The sequence below is a fragment of the Pseudorca crassidens genome, chromosome 19 (assembly GCF_039906515.1).
Source record: "Pseudorca crassidens isolate mPseCra1 chromosome 19, mPseCra1.hap1, whole genome shotgun sequence".
NCBI lineage: Eukaryota > Metazoa > Chordata > Mammalia > Artiodactyla > Delphinidae > Pseudorca > Pseudorca crassidens.
The window spans coordinates 11138193-11157247 of record NC_090314.1 but is presented as its reverse complement, the minus strand read 5'-3'; the positions used below and the strand labels follow the sequence as shown (position 1 = coordinate 11157247).

General features: G+C 48.7%; 1 protein-coding gene and 4 non-coding genes across 13 annotated transcripts; 1 reads left to right on the top strand and 4 right to left on the bottom strand.

Moving 5' to 3' along the window:
* Nucleotides 1-3409: 3409 nt before the first annotated feature.
* Nucleotides 3410-9096, bottom strand: AURKB (aurora kinase B). Of its 9 annotated transcripts, XM_067714511.1 has the most exons (10): nucleotides 8973-9059; nucleotides 8577-8648; nucleotides 7051-7153; nucleotides 6887-6941; nucleotides 6421-6642; nucleotides 6009-6147; nucleotides 5751-5899; nucleotides 4659-4833; nucleotides 4388-4485; nucleotides 3410-3618 (listed from the first exon to the last, which is right to left on the bottom strand). In XM_067714511.1, exons 2-10 carry the CDS (start codon nucleotides 8622-8624, stop codon nucleotides 3588-3590), a joined length of 1020 nt encoding a protein of 339 aa, XP_067570612.1. In that variant the 5' UTR covers nucleotides 8625-8648; nucleotides 8973-9059; the 3' UTR covers nucleotides 3410-3587. The 9 variants fall into 9 exon arrangements, with proteins under 9 accessions (XP_067570612.1, XP_067570608.1, XP_067570610.1 ...); XM_067714507.1 differs by having other exon boundaries at nucleotides 3410-4485; XM_067714509.1 differs by having other exon boundaries at nucleotides 3410-4485; nucleotides 6448-6642.
* A 6842-nt stretch (nucleotides 9097-15938) lies between these two features.
* On the bottom strand, nucleotides 15939-16010 carry TRNAW-CCA (transfer RNA tryptophan (anticodon CCA)). The gene has a single exon. It is a non-coding gene; the product is annotated as a tRNA-Trp (tRNA).
* Nucleotides 16011-16616: 606 nt separating this feature from the next.
* TRNAG-UCC (transfer RNA glycine (anticodon UCC)) lies at nucleotides 16617-16688 on the top strand. The gene has a single exon. It is a non-coding gene; the product is annotated as a tRNA-Gly (tRNA).
* Nucleotides 16689-17048: 360 nt separating this feature from the next.
* Nucleotides 17049-17120, bottom strand: TRNAD-GUC (transfer RNA aspartic acid (anticodon GUC)). The gene has a single exon. It is a non-coding gene; the product is annotated as a tRNA-Asp (tRNA).
* A 615-nt stretch (nucleotides 17121-17735) lies between these two features.
* TRNAP-CGG (transfer RNA proline (anticodon CGG)) lies at nucleotides 17736-17807 on the bottom strand. The gene has a single exon. It is a non-coding gene; the product is annotated as a tRNA-Pro (tRNA).
* Between the last annotated feature and the right edge of the window lie 1248 nt (nucleotides 17808-19055).

Sequence of the window (19055 nt, the reverse complement as noted above, 5' to 3'; positions counted from 1 at the left end):
AGCTTGAATGGTTCGTTCCGTCGTCCTCGGCTAACAGACCGAGCAGATGAATTGCCCAGAACGACTCACAGTGGACAGCGAAGCGGGCTTTTAAGGGCTTTCCTGTGTATTTGGCACTCTGTTCTCTGTCTCCTGTCCCCTCCAGGTCTGAGTCTCTCTCCTCTTGGAGGATGGTATGTGATTTTGCCACTACGTAAAATATTCAATAAATTAATGGCCCTGAAGTTCAGAGCCCTGGTACCATTCTGATCTCATCTCTTCCTTCTCTTCCCCTCACTGGTCCTGCTGTAGCCGCCCTGGCCTCCTCACAGCTCCTGTGACAAGACAGACATGCTGCCCCCTCAGGGCTTTACACTTGCTCTTGCAACTCCCCTCCCGCCCTCCCCTTTTTTTGAGGCTGGGTCTACCAAGAAAAATTTTCACCTTGGATATTCCTCCTTCCCTTCTCTCCTTCAGGTCCTTATTCAAATGTTATCTTTTCAGTGAGGCCTCCCCTTACAGTCTGTTTAAAATTTCAACCACTTTCTCCAGCAATTCCCCATCTTCCTTCTCTACCTCTTCTCCGGAGCACTTATCACCATCTGACATACTATACATTTTGCTTACTTGCTCATGTAAGTGCCATGAGGGTAAGACTTTACGTCGGTTTTGTTCTCATTTGTAGCCCCAGTGCTTAGAACAGTACCTAGCGTATAGTAGGTGCTCAGTAAATATTTATTAATTAAATGACCCTAGGCCATTAATTTCCCCTTTCTGGCTTGAACTCATTCAAGATGTGTTTCTATCACTTGCACCCAGAGCCCTGACTAATACAGCATGAGACCAATGGTCTACTGTAATCTTCTCCCCCTCTTTGGGAATGACACCCCCGTCCTTGTCTTCCTTTTACTCCTCAGCAAGCAGATGCTCTGTATTCTGCAGGTGACAGAAAACACAAGTTGAATCAACAAAAGCAAACAAACAAAAACAAGGGGAATTTATTGTCATACAATAATGGTCTTAAGGTGTCAGAGAAGCCTGCATTCAGTGCCCTAACACTGTCATAAAGGGCCTGGTTTCTTCCCAAGGGAGTAGCTTTATCCCAAGTGGGCTTCCTCATGGTGGCACTATGTCATTTGTCATTCTTTGGGAATTATAGTTGTCTGCTTGAACTGCTATAAAAAAATATCATAAACCGGGTGTCTTAACAAAATCTATTTTTTTTTCTCCCAGTTCTGGAGGCTGTAAGTCCAAGGTGACAGCTGATTCTGCTCCTGGTGAGGTCTCTCTTCCTGGCTAGCAGACGGCCACCTTCTTGTCTCCTTATATGATGGAGAGAGAGAGCTAGCTTTCTGGCCTTTTCTTATAAAGACACCAATCCCATCATGAGGACCCCACCCTCATGACCTCATCTAAACTTAATTACCTCCAAAGGTCCCATCTCCAAATACCATCACATTGGGAGTTGGGGCTTCAACTTCAAATATGAATTTTTGGAGAGACAAAAATATTCAGTCCATAACTGCGATTGTTTGTCATTCTCTTGGGCCTCCCAGGATCTGAATCCCAGTGTTTGAGGACTCTCCCACCTCATTAAGCAGAGCCCATCTCCCACTACAAAAGCTGGAATACCAAGCAGGCACTTTCCCAGATTCCCTAGCACATGGCTCAGGCTCCACCATGGTCTACTGGACCACTTCTGCAGTGGAATTTTTCCTGACTGTGTAGACTCCAAGCCTAGTCCTTTTAGAGATTCCATGAATTACCCAGGATGCTCATAATAAGGTCTGTTTCAGCTTAAATGAACCTGAATTGTTTTCTGTTGCATGCAACCAGAAGCCCTGGCTGATATACTCCCATACCTTCCAGAAGGGGAGGAAGGACTAGCTTCCGATGCATCTTTCCCAGGAGCCCCAGTTAATCTCTCGTCACATCTCCTTGGCCTAAACTGGTTCACATGCCCAATTTAGTCACTTTGGTCAGGGTGATACCATGTCTTATTGACTTAGGATTTGGAAGCAATCACTCTGGCAAGGTGATTGAAGAATTGACTGATTAGGTTAGAACAATTATGCCCCTCCTGGAGCTAGAGGTGGGTCAGTTCCCTCCAAACTGAAGTAGCAGCGACACAATGGAGGACGGAGGAGGGGCTATGGGGGAGCAAAACAGTGTCCACTACATTAGGGGTCAGCAAAATATGGCCTGTGGGCTAAATCCAGCTCTCCACCCATTTTTATATGGCCTATGAGCTAAGAATGGGCTTTTTTTTACCTTTCATACTCCATCTCAGGCCCATATGATGCAATGAAGGCCCAACTGATGAATGTTGATAACTTTAAGTGCTCAGGCTGGGGGAGAATTTGGAGGTGTGATCTGTTCAGAGGGGCTAAGAAAATAACACAGGCTATTGACTTCAGGGGCATCTATTCCAAAAGAAAGGTATAGAATGTCATGAGACAGCTTGGCTGGCATCTCATGGTCATAACATACACACTGGATACTGACATTGATCCTCTAGATTTGCAACCTTCCTGAGCTCAGAGGATTTTTTTTTTTTCTTTCTTATTTATTCACTCCCCTGCCTCTAGAACAGTGCCTGGACTGTGGAAAGCACTCAATAAGTATTGTCAAACGAATAAATCTAACCAAAATTTTGATATAACTACATCAGAAGGATGTAGGGACAGAGAATGCACATGTGTATGGTGGCAGTGGAGTGAAAGAATGAAACCTGTACATTTTGTAGCAGGAAAACAATAGATAGAGCCTAAAACTGAAAACTTAAGAAGTAGCAACAGAAGCCTGTGATTTGGAAATACATGGTAAACACCAAAAACAAAACAAACCCATAAAAGGATTTGGAATAGGCTGTCTGTGGGGGGAGAGAAATGGGCAGACTCTAGGGGTTTTTTGGGCTTTTTTTAAGCCTTATAACATCGTTCAGTTGTTTTAATCTATGGGCATATGTAGTGGGTTGCATGGTAGCCCCAAAAAAGATATGTCTGTGTCTTAACCTCTGGAACCTATGAATGCGATGTTTTTTTGGAAAAAAGGGTCTTTGCAGATGTAATTAAGGATCGTGAGACAATATTATCCTGGATTATCTGGGTGAGCCATAAATCAAATGACTAGTGTTCTTATAAGACACAGAGGAGAAAAGAGAGAAGACAGGAAGGCTGTGTGAAGACACAAGCAAGAGACTGGAGTGATGCAGCCACAAGCCACGAAGTGCCCAGAGTCACCTGAAGCTGGAAGAGGCAAGGGAGGACTTTCCCCTAGAGCCTTTGAGGGGAGCATGGCATTGCAGACAACTTGATCGTGGACTCCTGGCCTCCAGAAGTGTCAGAGAATACATTTCTGCTGTTTTAAACCACCGAGTTTGTGGTAATTTGTTACAGCAACCCTAGGAATTGAATATAGCATGAGTGACTGAGATGAAAATAAAAACATTTATTGATGTTCTTCACCACATGGCTTAAAAGAGCAAATAATCAACAGATGCAAAAAAGCATTAGGTGAAAGTCAACACCTATTTTTGATTCAGAAAAACCCCAACAGACTCCACGCTTCCACTGCAGGGGGCGCGGGTTCGATCCCTGGTCGTGGAACTAAGATCCCGCATGCTGTTGCGGCTGACCCCGAAACAAACGCCCAAACCTTTAGCAAACTAGGAATTGACCAGGCCTTCCTCAACCTGATAAAGGACATGTATTAAAAATCTACAGCAAGCATCATGTATCTAGCAGTGAAACCTTAAACCTTAGGTTAGGAACCAATGACTGCTTCTATTCACTCCTGTGCTAGAGCCTCATCAAAGCGGAAAAACAAACAACTTCTGGGTACAACAATGTTCAATTGCTCCCGGGTCGGCAGGAGTGAACCAGAAGAGGGAAAGAATAGAGGTCAACTAAGAGCAAGTAGTAAGAGAAGGTGGGCAGAGATGGCTGGCGTGCAGGCGTAGCAGAGTGGAGCTGAAGCCCCCAGCATCCCCAGGTCTGGGAGTCAGAGCAGGGGAAAGAAAAGACTTGGGGGTGGGGTGGAGCTGACCAGGTGGGGGTTAGAGCTGAGAGGGCAGGGTGCTCCCAGGGGCAGTGATGCAATGCCAGTCCTGGCACCCGGCATGGGCAACTCCCCCGCCTCCTCCCCACAGGTGACAGCTTCCTTCACAGCAATTTCTGCCTGTAAACATCTACACTCATCAGTACAAAAAGCTTCAGCCTTTATTAGATAAAGAGGAGGTAGAAGACAGATGCGGGAACAGGCCAGGGACCCCTTCTCCTAACTACACATACACAGACATACAGACACAACTGAGAAAATAACAGAGACAGTTCAGGGGACAGACTGAAGGGCAGAGGGGGGCAGCACCCTCCGGGAGTGGGCCCGGACCCAAGGGTGGGCTGCGACCTGAGCCAGTGGCAGGCGTTCTGAGGGGTTATGCTTGAGCAGCTTGGAGATAAGGTCCTGGGCTCCTGCAGGCATGGAAGGGGGGATCTTCAGGTCCACCTGCAGAGGTAAAGGAGAAGGAGGGCCCCAGCTTTCATCCTGGCTGCTTTCCCTTCACTGCCCATTTTATTTGGCGAGTGACGTAAGCCCCACAACCACGATATGCCCACTCCCTGCCCCTGGCCCCTGGGCCAGCACAGACCCCAACCACACACCCGGGGCTAGCCTCCCACCTTGACGATGCGCCGATACGTCTCGTTGTGGGAAGCACTCTCGAAGGGGGGGTTTCCCACAAGCAGCTCGTAGCAGAGCACTCCGATGCACCACAGATCCACCTTCTCGTTGTGCGTGCGCCCCTCGATCATCTCTGGGGGCAGGTAGTCCAGGGTGCCACACATTGTCTTCCTCCTGGAGGTGGGGGTGAGTGGGCAGGGATCCCAGGTCCAGACCTTCTCTCCTTTCCCTGAAGCTTGACAGGGAGCCCAGAGACCCCAGGATGTGCCAGGGGAGTGTTCCAACCAGGCTCTGACGGAGCCTTTGGGGTAGGAGTGGGGCGAAGACATACACTAAAGCCCCAGAGGTGGGCTTACACACTGCCTCTGCGTTTCCACACTGAGGGCTGTGTGTTAAAATAATCAGATATGAGGGCAATGTTCACCTTAGAATTAAAGGAAAAATCTCAAATGTCCATCAAGCACATCCTGCTTACATTAATCAGGTGACATCTCTACTATGCACTATTATGAAGGCATTAAAAGTGACGTGGGGGCTTCCCTGGTGGCGCAGTGGTTGGGAGTCCGCCTGCCGATGCAGGGGACGCGGGTTCGTGCCCCGGTCCGGGAAGATCCCACATGCCGCGGAGCCTGCGCGTCCGGAGCCTGTGCTCCGCAGCGGGAGAGGCCACAGGAGTGAGAGGCCCGCGTACCGCAAAAAAAAAAAAAAAAAAAAAAAAAAAAAAAAAGTGACGTGGGCGTATTCTCAGTGATATGGCAAGAAGGTCCCAATATATTTCAAGTGAGAAACCTGGGTGGCAAAACTGAGTCTCCTGTTTTGGTTTTTTTCGTTTTGGCCACACCGCGTGGCTGGCAGGATCTTAGTTCCCCAACCAGGGACTGAACTCCGGGCCAAAACAGTGACAGCGCGGAGTCCTAACCATTGGACCACCAGGGAGTCCCCAGAGAGTCTCCTATTTTTGTAAAGATATTGCTGTGTCTGTATATTTACATAAGAACCACCCAGAATGTCTCTGGGTAACAAGATCTGGAGTGGTTTTACTTTGAATGCCCCAGCCTCACCCCCAGGGCCGGCCTCCTGGCCCACCATACCTCAGGGAGGGGGCGTGCACAGACCAGCCGAAGTCAGCAATCTTCAGCTCTCCCTGGAGCCCCAAGAGCAGGTTCTCCGGCTTTATGTCTCTGTGAATCACTTTCTTCCCGTGGCAGTATATCAGAGCATCCGCCAGCTCCTCCATAATCTGGGGGGCCAACGACAGGCAGTCAGACAAGGATAGACCCCGGGCTGCAAGCAGCGTCCCCCCAGCCTCCAGCCCCCGGCCGGTGCCCCAGGTGCCCACCCGCCCCGACCGTGGCTGTTCGCTGCTCGTCAAAAGTGTGGCTTTTCTGCAGCTCCTTGTAGAGCTCCCCCCGGGGGGCATACTCCAGAATCAAGTAGATCCTTCGCCGGTCATAGAAATAGTTGTAGAGACGCAAGATGTTGGGATGCCTGGGAGAGGAGACAGAGGAAGCATCAGGCTGTATCCTGGCATAAGGAAATGGGAAAGATGACAGGTCCCACTGCAGCAAACTGGGTCAGGCTTGGGCCAGGCAGGGGACACCAGGCTGGCGGTGCTAAGGGGGAACTGGACGCAGCTCTCTGGGTTCAAGGCTCTGGCCAGGACTGAGAGCTCCTTGGGGCTGCCTGACCACAGCTGCAGAGAAGACAGTCCGGATGTGGTGGGATTGGAAGAGGAGCAGGGGGTTGAGGCGCCAGGGGTACTGTGGCTCGAAGGGCGCTGCCGCGTACTGCAGATGGGCCTGGATTTCGATCTCCCTGCGCAGCTGGTGCTCCACACCCTCCTTCTCTATCTGAGACTTGAAGAGGACTTTGAGCGCCACGATGAAATGGCTTTTCTTCTCCCGAGCCAAGTACACATTTCCAAACTTGCCTTTGCCCAGAGGACGCCCAATCTCAAAGTCGTCGATTGTGAAGGAACGCCTGCTGGAGGGGGGGTGGGGGGTGGTAGGCAGCTGAGTACCGGTTAGTCGGGCCCCTGAGGCGTTTGCCTTCTCCCTGCACCTCAGCCCATCCTGCCCGCAGCCCTGTTTCTCTTCCAGGGGAGCTGAGGATGGATCAGGCTTTCTTGCCTCCCTACTCCTCCTGCCCTTACCTTCTACCTCCCCCATTTCCTACCTGTTCACTGTCCCTCCCCCTCTCTTGCCACCCCAAGGCTTGGGGCGCTTACATTGAGAAGTTTGGGGTCCGACTGTTGTTCTCCACCACCTTCTGGAGAGGGGCAGCTAAGGAAAGAACAGGGAAATTGAGGCCATCCTTTGACATTTTCATCCCCATCCACCTTTCCCAGACCCTAGTCCCCTCAGGTCGATGCCCTCCCCTTGTCCTAGTTACCTGTGGGCTGGGCATTGGAGCGGCTCATGAGGACAAGCGCAGAGGGGGTGACAGGCTCCTTCCGGAGGACTCTCTGGGGCAGGGTGTTCAGGCCAGACTGAGCCTGAGAAGGACCAGGGGGGAGCTCTGAGAGTGCCTTTATCCCAGTGACCGGGTTGGAATGTGCTACAAGCAGCATTTCAGGACTTGCTATAAAGCCACCCACCCACCTACCCAATCCCCAGTTCAAAGAGGAACACTGAGACCACAATTTTCCTACTCAGCCCGAAGACTCTGCTCAGAGCCCCATAGAAAATGAGTTATTAATAAACAACCTAAGTCAGCCTAAGATAGGGACTTACCCTCACACCTAACCTCTCACCTCTTTGGCCCTGGCCCACTCCACATTCTCAGGCCCAAGGCTGTCCAACCTTCAAAGTCTTGTCCATAACACCACTCCTTTACCCAGTGCCCCACCCCAGGGGGCAGTACAGGCTGGGGTAATGAACACACAAAATTCAAGGAGCTTTAGCACAGCGGTATTCTCATGGTCCCCTAAGCTCAGTCTGTTAAGTCTCAGATAAGGTCCTTGTGGCCTTGAGTGTTCAGCAAATCTCAGTATTTACCCCTTTGCCACAACAGGCTTTAGGACACTGAGGGCTACTCTAACGGCCCTGGACCACTTTTCACTTTCAACTTCTGAGTATTATACACCCCTTTCTTTTAGGAGTGACCAGTGTGGGCATGACAATGTTTTCTCATTCAGCCTCCACTATTGACAGCCTCATTCAGAGATTCACCAGGGAGGCAGCTGGTGGACAAGGGGACATACGGACCCCCCCCCCCAGGATACTCAAGCCCCGCAAACAGAGAGCAAAGCCCATGCAGGGCCCCTTCTTTCTTCTTTAGCCAAGAGAGGAAGAAAGCCTCAGTGCCCCTACAGACCTGTTTGCAAACAGTGATATTAGCATGGAATTTACAAATAAGCAAGTTGAACAAAATAGAGTGCAGAAATAGATCCACATATATGTGGGAATTTAATATATGTAACAAAGGTAGCATTTCAAATGAGAGGGTAGACTCTTCAGTGAAAGGTGTTGGGACAACTGGAAAATAAAGCCATTGAATGCTTACTTCACACCAGTCATTAGAATAAATTCTAAATTCTTAATTTAGACTTGTCCTGGACCTTTTAAACTTATAAACGTATCTAAATTCTTCCAGAGTCTATTTCTATTTCCTGCCTAGTCTATTTTTTCAGGACAAGGGTTGGGAATCATGGCCAAAAGGCCAGACCCTGCCTGCTCAGTCCCAGATGTCATCTGGATGCGACAAATAGGCTCAGCTCTGCAGAGGTCCTCACAGGCTGGTCAAACTCAAGTTGGCAGCACCTGATAGGATGTGGCTACAAGTGACCAGACTGGGGCCCATAAACTAGTGCAAAGCCGGGAAGAAAGTGGTAAGAGGATCGCCCTCTGCAGGACCTCAAATCTGCAAGCGGGACCTCGCCACGCGGGTGGGGGGAGGGGAAGTGGGAAAGCCCTTACCGTCTGCCTGCCGTAGGGCCAGGGGTAGGCGTTCTCCTTCTGGGCCATCCTTAGAAGGGAAGGGGGAGGGAACTGGGCAGAGAAGAGAAGCAGAGCCGTGAGAAGCAGAAAAAAAGGAGAGAGAGAGTGAGGGGTCGGACAGATCTAGCCGGAAGCGCTTGTCTGGGGCTGGTGAAAGGGAGCAGGTTTACAAGCTGGCCTCATCAGGGCGCATCCCGGAGCTCGCCTCGCTGCCCCAGCCCTGCTACCGGCCTCACCCCTTTCCAGGACCCTCTCTCCACTTTAGAGCAACCAGCAGCCCGGCAGAGTGCGTGCGGGCCCGCCCAACGGACCCCCCGACCTGCCGGATCACCTGACCTCTCCCGGCGCAAGGCCCCCGAAAGGAGGACAGCTCACCTGGAGCCGGCGGCACAGCCACCTCCCTGGCGGCTGGGAAACAACTGAACCTTCCCGGCCGCGCCCACGCAGAGGTCCTTTCAAATCTCCCGCCCTGGCCCCATTGGCTGACCGCGCCGCCCATGCCCAGTCCTCATTGGATGGGTGTCCCATTACGTAGCCCTAGGGGCCCAATGGAAAAGGTGGAATGCGAGCGCCGGAGCAGCTCGGGTTCCGGCTTAGGAAAGTTTCCGTCGACCCCCGAAATAGTCTCATGGGTTTTTTTTGTTGTTTTGTTTTGTTTTTAAAATTTGTCATCGATATATCTGGAATTTATCCTTGTATGAACTAGGGTTTAACTTTGTTTTTTGTCAGAGAGCCAGTTATGCCGGCATCATTTGTTAAACAAACTGCACCATTCCCAAGGGAATTTAAATGCTACCTTTGATATACTAAGTCAGATTCTCTATTCAAGTTTTATTGCTTGTTCGTTTGCACGTGTGTTTCTTTTTTTTTTATTTTATTTTTTTCGGTACGCCGGCCTCTCACTGTTGTGGCCTCTCCCGTTGCGCAAGCTCAGCGGCCATGGCTCACGGGCCTAGCTGTTCTGCGGCATGTGGGATCTTCCCGGACCGGGGAACGAACCCGTGTCCCCTGTATCGGCAGGCGGACTCTCAACCACTGCGCCACCAGGGAAGCCCTATTATTATTGTTATTATTATTATTATTTTAAGTTTTAAATACCTTATTGAAATACAGTTGATTTACAATGTTGTGGGGGGGGGTTGTTTTTTTGGCTGCATCGGGTCTTTCTGGTGCGCAGCCTTCTCATTGTGGTGGCTTCTCTTGTTGAGAAGCACGGGCTCTAGGCACCGGCTTCAGTAGTTGTGACTCGTGGGCTCTAGAGCGCAGACTCAGTAGTTATGGCGCATGGACTTAGTTGCTCCGGGGCACGTGGGATCTTCCCCGGCCAGGGCTCGAACCTGTGTCCTCTTCATTGGCAGGCAGATGCTTAACCACTGCACCACCAGGGGAGTCCATGTGCGTTTATTCTTATGTCATTATTATTTTGTTCTTTGAGTCTTTTACTCATATTCCTAATAAGAATTTTCTACCAGAGGACCTTTCTCTGCAGGTCCCCCAACCGAGGCCAAATTGCTTGGACCCACTCTCACTTTTCTCCTTCTTGCCGCACTCCCTTCTCTGCTCTTTCCAACGCCAAATTTCATTATTGGGTTAAATAAATAGATTTTGGGACCTTCTATGAAATAACTAGTGGATATTTGTAAATACTGCCTGTCCAGCACCCTTCATCTTTCTTCTAATAATAAGACTCTAACTTCGCTTTAGGGAACCACCTGTCTCCCCATTCTGTGTTGTTGGTTTCTGTTGCTGCCAGCCCCAAATCGCTAACTTGATGGAGACACGTTGTAGAGGACTTTGTGGTTATCTAGCCAGCATCCATTCTCCCAGCGATTCCCACTTCCTGAAAGCAACTAGAGTTTTGTGGGTCTGAGAGGGAAGCTGACCCCATCCCAGGTCCAGGAGTGGACCCTGTCTGATTTACACCAGTCAACACCCTTTATTCTGGGATCATGGTCACTGGTTCAGGGATAAGCATGTGACCTTAGTGAGTCAGTTAGTGGGAATTTTAGGATTCTTGCCCAGAATGCTGGACAGAAGCTCCTTTTCTCCTGCTGGAACTGGGCAAGAAAGCACATAGCCTGCATTGCTGGTGGGGGTGCTCCTGCAGGGAGCAGGCTGAGTACGAAGCTGACATTGTAGAAGGCAGAAGAGAGGCCTGGGAAGAACCCGAGAACTTGATGACAATGTTGAACGTCTGGATGCCTATTTCAGCCATTTCCTTCCATGACCCAACAGGTTTCCTTCTCTAATGCATTGAGTTAAGAGTTCTGTTATTTGCTGTTAAAAGCATACTAACTGACACACATCTACAGACCTAGAGTGTTTGTAGTCATTTGGGTTGAATGATGCAAAACTACTGACAGTCAATCATTCTGACCTACAGAAAATACCAATTTCATATGATTCACCCCGATGTAAATGAAATGAGTCCTAATGGGTTTCTAGATCAGTTCACAATGCTTTTGGCTGCAAGTAACAGGAAACTCAGTTAACACTGGCATAAACAGTAGACATCTATTTTCTCTTACATAACAAGAAATCAGAAAGTAGATAGTTTGGCTCAGGAACTGAACAATGTTAGAGGTCTGGATTGGCCTCTCCGTGATTCTCTTAACATTTTCCCATTGCAAGATGGATTCCAACAGTCTCTGTCTCTTCTATCAGGAAAATCAGAAGCCTTTCTAAAAGTTCCCAATATGGGAATTCCCTGGCGGCCCAGTGGTTAGGACTCGGTGCTTTCACTGTCAGGGGACCCTGTCTGATCCCTGGTCAGGGAAGTAAGATCCCCACAAGCCCCAAGGAGTAGCCCTCCCCAAAAAAAAGTTCCCAGTAGATATCTCCTTGCCTAGAACTGTGTCACATGAGTACTGCAAAGGAGGCTGGTAACTGTGAGTATCTCTTCCAGCCCCTACAGTTAAAGCAGATCGGGGGTGTGGTGGTAGAAATAGGCATGTGCCACTGGAGGTACAGTGCTGTTTTCACTCAGGGTCAGCCCAACCCTGCTTCCCAAGATCAAGGAGCCCATTTCAATTTCAGTGCCTTTATCAACATATTTGGCATAGAGTGACTAGCTAATGAAGATCTTTATAAAAATCCTGTCGCTTGCAGTATACTTTATGCCTCATAATCTAGTGAAGGGAGACTTTTCTAGAGCCTGTCAGGGACACAGTGCATGGGTGGGATATGCCTGTTAGATCCCACACAGTATCTCTGTCCCCCGGAGTCTTTAAATTCCCACTTGCACATTATGTCGGAAGACATTTGGCCTTTCAGGAATAGTTGATGGGCCAGCATAAAATTGAGATTTGTATTATTCACAAAAAAACAAAGCAAAACAAAACCTATCTGTTCTAGCAGCTAGGCAACTATCAGCTGCCTGTTCCAGTTAGTGAACAAAATCTCTGTTATTTACCCCAGTGCTCCTCAAACGATCTATAGGGAAGAACCAGCCTTAATTATTGTCAATCCATCACAGATTGATACTTTTATAAAATACAATAAAAATGAGTTCCTTGAAAAATGAAATCTAAAAAATATAAAAATAACAAGCTCAGGCTTCCCTGGTGGCGCAGTGGTTGAGAGTCCGCCTGCCGATGCAGGGGATACGGGTTCGTGCCCCGGTCCGGGAAGATCCCACATGCCGCGGAGCGGGTGGGCCCGTGAGCCATGGCCGCTGAGCCTGCGCATCTGGAGCCTGTGCTCCGCAACGGGAGAGGCCCCAGCAGTGAGAGGCCCGCGTACCACAAAAAATAAATAAATAACAAGCTCGCTTTTTTTTTTTTTTTTTTTGGTTATAACCAACGTTTATAAAAGTACTCTGACAGATGCTGTAAGAGTTTTTAAATACGTAGCTCTCAAATTCTATACTCATCTCGGACATAAAAGCAACAGTTCATGAAGTGGCGCCAGTCTGCGGGCCACGCTGAGTACCAGCAATCTACCTCCAGTGCAGCCCCATCCAAAACTGTGGCCTGTTCTCTTCGGCGAGGCAAGCTCAGCATCCACTCTCCCGCAGGGATTCCCCAAGTTTATAAAGGTGGAAATGAGCAAATTCCTCCAGGTCTAACTCTTTTCTTCTTTCCTCTTGCTTTGCTTTTGCCTCCCAGTTCCTGTTAGATTGGGGATTCTGGCTACTGGCCAAGGAACATTGAGAGGTGTCCTTGAGGGGCAATTGTCACTATTCTACTCCCAGAGCTGAATTTTCCAGTGACTGGGAAGGGTCAGAATGTAGCGTGTTCCAAAGGTCAGGCTGGATGGCTGGGATACTGTAATGTGTGTGAGGCACACGTGTCAGTCCTTTTATTTCTGATAATGGAATATCCCCCAAAGAAATTTATTTACTTGTTTATGCTGGGTCTTAGTTGTAGCGTGCATGAGGGGATCTATTTCCCTGACCTGGGATCGAACCCGGTACTCCTGAATTGGGAGCGTGGAGCCTTAACCACTGGACCACCAGGGAAGTCCCCCCTCCCCCTCTCCCCTCTCTCCCCTCCCCCACAAAGAAATTTCAAGACATGAATTCTCATCGTCAGCCAATAAGCCCCTTCCAGGGACGAGGAGTAGTAGACTCAGAAGGTTCTGGAAGGGCCTTGTTGGAGGAGCCTAGCCAATACTCCCCATGTCTCCCCACTAAATTGTCCTCCTCAAGGTAAACCTGAGGCAACGCTGATGAGCTGAGTAGGTGCATCAAGACCTGGCTGCTCTCCTCCATCCAGACTCCTCCTGAGCATTCCCAGGTCAAACAGCATCGCTGGGGTTTGCTCTTGGCCATTAGAGCCCAAGTGTTCATCTTTGGTACAAACTGCAGGCCTGGACCAAACATCCCTGCCACTGAGATTGAGGCCTGAGGCCCCCTCCAGGTCCATGTGTGCATCCTCAGGGACTGGATCAGCAGGGACAGTGCCCCTGCCCATGTGGCGGGACAAGAAGCCTCTACACTACACTTCTGATGCATCGTAAAATGTTTTATTGAAGTGTACATACTGGAAAATGTCCAGCTGGACAAATTTTCACAAACTGAACACCTCTGGGTAACTAGCACCCAGATCAAGAAACAGAATATTACCAGCACCCCAGAAGGACCCCCAGCCTTCTTTTCAAGTCACTCCCCCCCGTCTCAAGAGTAACCACTGTCCTGACTTCTAACCCACATACTGGTTTTGCCTGTTTTTACCTTTATGCAAATGGGATCACACAGTATATATTCTCTGGCACCTGACTTTTCTCATTCAACATTATGTTTGTGAGATTTATCCATTCTGTTGATGTATTGGTTTTTACATATACATGAACATGATAAAATTTACACAGACTAGTTAAAAGTAAGTCTCCCAGTTCCCTGGTAGTCCAGTGGTTAGGATTCGGCACTTTCACTGCCTGGACTGGGTTCAATCCCTGGTCAGGGAAATGAGATCCTGAAAGCTGGGCAGCGTGACCAAAAAAAAAAAAAAAAGTGCAGCAATAGATAAATATCATATGATGTTGCTTATATGTGGAATCTAAAAGAAATGATACAAAAGAACTTACAAAACAGAAATAGAGTCACAGACGTAGAAAACAAACATGGTTGGGGGGGAAGGGGGATTGACATATACACGATACTATATACGAAACAGATAACTAATAAGGACCTACTGTATAGGGCAGGGAACTCTACTCAATACTCTGTAATGACCTATATGGAAAAAGAATCTAAAAAAGAGTGGAATATATGTATATGTATATCAGTGATTCACTTTGCTGTACAGCAGAAACTAAGATGACATTGTAACTCAACTATACTCGAATAAAATTTTTGTTAATGTATAAGGAAAGATAGAATGAGAAAATTACTATTTTGTTTCTCCTTAAAGGGGCCCTGTTCTGGGTGGACACCGAGGTGGGGATGCAGGATTACCGACTGCCAGCTTCACACTCCTTCCGTGTTAGGTTACCAACGCTCCTGAGCTGTCCCCTTGCTAAGTCATCAGCGGTTCTCAAATCGAGCACATTTGGCTTCTGTAACAAAGGCTGGCAGACTGTCAGCCTCAGTCTTGACGCATGTAACACAGTGACCACTCTGGTGGAAGGCGGTCCTGGGACTAGGGAGAGGAGGGGAAGGCGAGGCACAGATTCTAGCCTGGGTGGGTGACTGCTTTGTGCGCTGTGGTGAGACGGCTCAAATTCCTCTCCTGCAGCCCAAGCCTGTGACACTAACAAAGGCGCTATTAGTTAAGGAAAGAGATGTCAAGGAAGAAATTCCCCACTGGGAAAGACAAGGCCTGTGGAGTGGATGGCTTAAATTTCTTCGTTATTTTTTTTTTTTTCAATATACCAGAAGCAGCAAAAATACACATAGCTCTGGGCTTCTAGTGACGGCAGTGAAGTCTGGAGAATATTTGTATGTAATGCAAATTAAATACAAAATATTTGTATGTAATACCCAATGTTCTACTGCATGGAGGGAACATCAGAGATGATTAAAGCCATAAAAAAAAAAAAGAAATTGAACTGAATACAAGAACACGGTAATGGAAACATAATTGTTTTTTAAAAAGAGAGGAAACGAAAGAAAAAAAGAAAATCGCTTTTAGTTGAAAAAGTAACAAAAGCAGTGCAGTTAGCTGTTTAGCTAAGGGGAACTTTTAACCCTGAAACTGGAGTTTCAGGAATTCATGTCATAGACCAAATTCAGCAGAGGCCAAAAAAAAAAAAAAAAAGGATGTACATGGTAACACTTTAAATAATGAGAAAAAAATGCAGAGAACCACCAGACAACAAGAATGTCTAACTTTAGAAGAATTGCTTAATAACTTACAGCATTGTCCTTGAAGTCAGATGTTCATTAAAATTATAATTATAAAGATAATAGAATCCTATTCCTATTACAATGATAAGTGAAAATACTGGAGTACAAGATTATGGACACCCCTGGCAAGTGGAATTTAAATTGCCAAAAATTAAACCACTGGTTTAGGAGGATTATGAATTATCATTATTACTTTAAAATTATTCATTATTGCTACATCTTTTCAATAAAGAACATTTATTGCCCCAAAATACATTTTCGGAACAAGAATTGGTGACTGGTTATGAACAATTTCTGTGTTAAGATATCTAAAATATCTATGAGATTAAAGGTATTATTATTTAATTGGTTGATTTGATGGAAACAGTAAGATGAAAATAAAAGTTCCAAAATTTGTATTTTAGTAGAAAACTCAGATACTTTAGGGAAAAAAAATCCCAGAAACACTCAGGTTCCTTTTTTTTTTTTTTCATATAATAACACAAGATTCTTTTCTTTCTTTCCCGAAAAAGAATCTCACTTGCAAAACTATCCAGCTCCCGAAAATAACCCTTTGACCCCGACGTGATTTGAACACGCAACCTTCTGATCTGGAGTCAGACGCGCTACCGTTGCGCCACGAGGCCTTCTCGAAACCGCCGTTCGACGGACCTCGTGAACAGATGCATCATCAGCATCAAGGGGCGGAGTTTTATTCTCAGACCCCGCCCGACCCTTTGTCAGAGCCATTCTCCGAGCCGCCAGTGGGCTAGATGCGCGCGCACTAAGGGATTAATCATCCTCCTCTGGACAAATTGGGTTTAGACGCACTTGGTTTAAGGCCCAATTCTTTAACCTCGGTACACATTGAGCTCACTTAACAGAGAAATTACTTCATGGGTTTGAGATTTATTTTTGGGGTTAATAAAGTGTTGGTGCAGATCTGGCGCCCTGGATAAATCTTAGATTTAATCCCAGCTCTTCCCCTACTTGGCTTCTCTTGACTTTTGTTTCCTCGTCTGTAGACTGGGTATAATCAAACAGTCCCTCGCGTGGTGACTGGAGCTCAATGGCAGTGCCGAGAGCCAAGCGCCGCTCACACGTGAGTGCCTCGCACACTGCACTCGTTACTTCTGTGTCGGTGTCGCTTTCGTCCGTTCCTCGCCTAGGCCCTGACTCATTATCACTCAAGCCACGACCCTGTAGACCTAACTCAGTATTTATGAACTTCAATAAGTAGCAGCAAAAACGAAGCGTTGGTGGTATAGTGGTGAGCATAGCTGCCTTCCAAGCAGTTGACCCGGGTTCGATTCCCGGCCAACGCATAAAGACTTAAAGTTTTCTTCCCCCCCCGCCGAATTACGCGTGTGACAGTGTTTTGCTGTTTGCCTTCTTGTGTATTTTAAATTATCGTCAATGAACGCGTCTAATATGCTTATTGAACGGCGAGAATAATGGCTAATAAACCTAGTGAATGCAGAGAATAATTAATTTAGCCACATATTTAAAATACGAGTTACTTGAAATAAAACAAATATAAAATTTAGAATGTGAGCTTGAGAGTCAGGACAAACGATCCCTCTTCTTCTGCTTTCCTTTTTCTTCCCGTCTTCTTTTTATCTTCATCCTAGGGCCCGGGATGGGTACTTCCGAAGTTAAGATTTAGTGCAAAAGGTTTAGCCCTCCTCCCCGTCGGGGAATCGAACCCCGGTCTCCCGCGTGACAGGCGGGGATACTCACCACTATACTAACGAGGAATGAGACAAACAGTGCTTGCTCCAAATGCTTGATCTGCTATCTTCACCGAGCGCGGCGTGCCAATGACAAGGTTCCTGCGGATGCTGTCTCTCCGTCCAGTAAGAAATGCTGACCCAAACCTATGCATGTTCTAGACCATAACTGAGCGCGAGTCCCCAGAAGGGCGAAAACGAGCAGGAGTGACCGAGAGACAGACGGCCTCCAAGCCTGCAGAGACCTGAATTCTGACAGTCCTGGGGCTCTCCCAGACATAATCCTAAGTAGGTCCCAACCCGTTTCACTAACTGTCATCCACTACTATAAGTTGACGGACATCAATCAAACCGAAAGCAGGCTCTGGAGGCCGAGGAGTAGCATCAAGTAGGAAGGAGGGGAACAGACAGCGAGCGTCTTGCCCATGTCAAGAGGTGCCTGCCCTCTTCCTGGAACTCTGGGAAGGACTGCGCGCTGCGAGCCTCTTCCTGCCACCCGGGTGTCCACTCAGAACAAAAGAGCTCCCGGAACACCTCCTTCAAGCCCTCAGTTCACTCTGATCACCTTCCAGCCCAGCCTCCTCAGCGCCGTTCCAAGTAACAACCGCCTTGGGGCTCTGTTTTCCGCAAAACTGAAAGGCCGGGCTCGTCCGGGATTTGAACCCGGGACCTCTCGCACCCGAAGCGAGAATCATACCCCTAGACCAACGAGCCGACGTACAGTAACGACCGCGGACGACTTTAGAGGTCGTCCCAGGCTTTCTGCAGTCCTAGGACTGTGATTCACTGCGGCCTGATCCTAGCACGCGGTCGGGGACCACCCGCCCCGACGCACAATACTCTGGAGCTGGGGTCTGGGAATCTCTCTCGGCTCCAGAGCCGCGAGCTCCGACTCCTCCCAGGAAATAACGTCGGGGAAGTGGGAGGGAGTGGTCTCGGCCTCGCCCCCGAGCAGCCCTCCAGGACTGCCTCGAGCACCCGTGTGCCCGCTCCCTACGGTAACTGACTTGGCGCCACTCCGTAGTCCGAAGTCTCGACTCTTCCTGCCTCCGCCCGCCATCCTCGGACCCAGCTCCCGGCGCAGAGCTTTGAAGACTAGCGGTAGAGTTGCCTGGTTGGGGACAATTAATGAGTCCTGAGATCTCTCTGGGAACACCAGCCCCTCTTTCTGTCCCTGCGTCTGTCCATCCTTCTGGAGTGACCGACACTTCGATAGCCCACAGTCTCCCCAGACCGCAGGGTAGTGCCCAGGCGAGGGAATATTTCCGGGGGCCAAGAAGACCCACACAGGAGGCGTCATTGAGATGAGTGGCTGGCGAGGTCAGGTGGGGGATGGGCTTTCCAAACTGTGCGAGCTTCTAAGCTTTTAATACACTCGCCGTGCTCTCACGTGGGGGCCGCCAAGAGTCCTGGCAGGATCTGATGGGGTCAGTTGCCAGCTACCGTGTTCCCTCAGGTCGGTTCCTGTTCTGGAGAGTCTTCCCAGGAGGGTTCTGATCGGCCCCTGAACTCGACCCCCCCCCCCCCCCCGTAGCATCTCTGGGCTGAACCATCTTGTTCCATAGCCCAGTCGTGTGATTTGTGGTCCCATCCCTTCTTAAGGCCCTACCCACAGATACTTTGGTGGAGGGGAGTTCAACGAAGGGTTCAGCTCTTTGCCTTTTCTTTCCCAGGTGTCCCTGGCCAGACGGCGGGGGAGGGCAGCAGAGAACAGCCCATCCTTTCCCGTCGGCATCCCAGGCCTTTCAGGTGTGTGAGGAGTGCTCAGGGCTGATCTGGCATCTCCCTCCTGCCACCCTGTGCCATTTTCTGTCTCCCTCCTCTTGGGCGCCCGCCTTCCCCAAGTCTCTAGTCACCTCTGTCTTACCTGGTCTCCCGCACTTAATCTGCACAGAGGTGGAAGCCTAAATTCCTTATAGATCATGATGAAAGCTGTGGCCACCTTTTCTAGAAAAATCCATA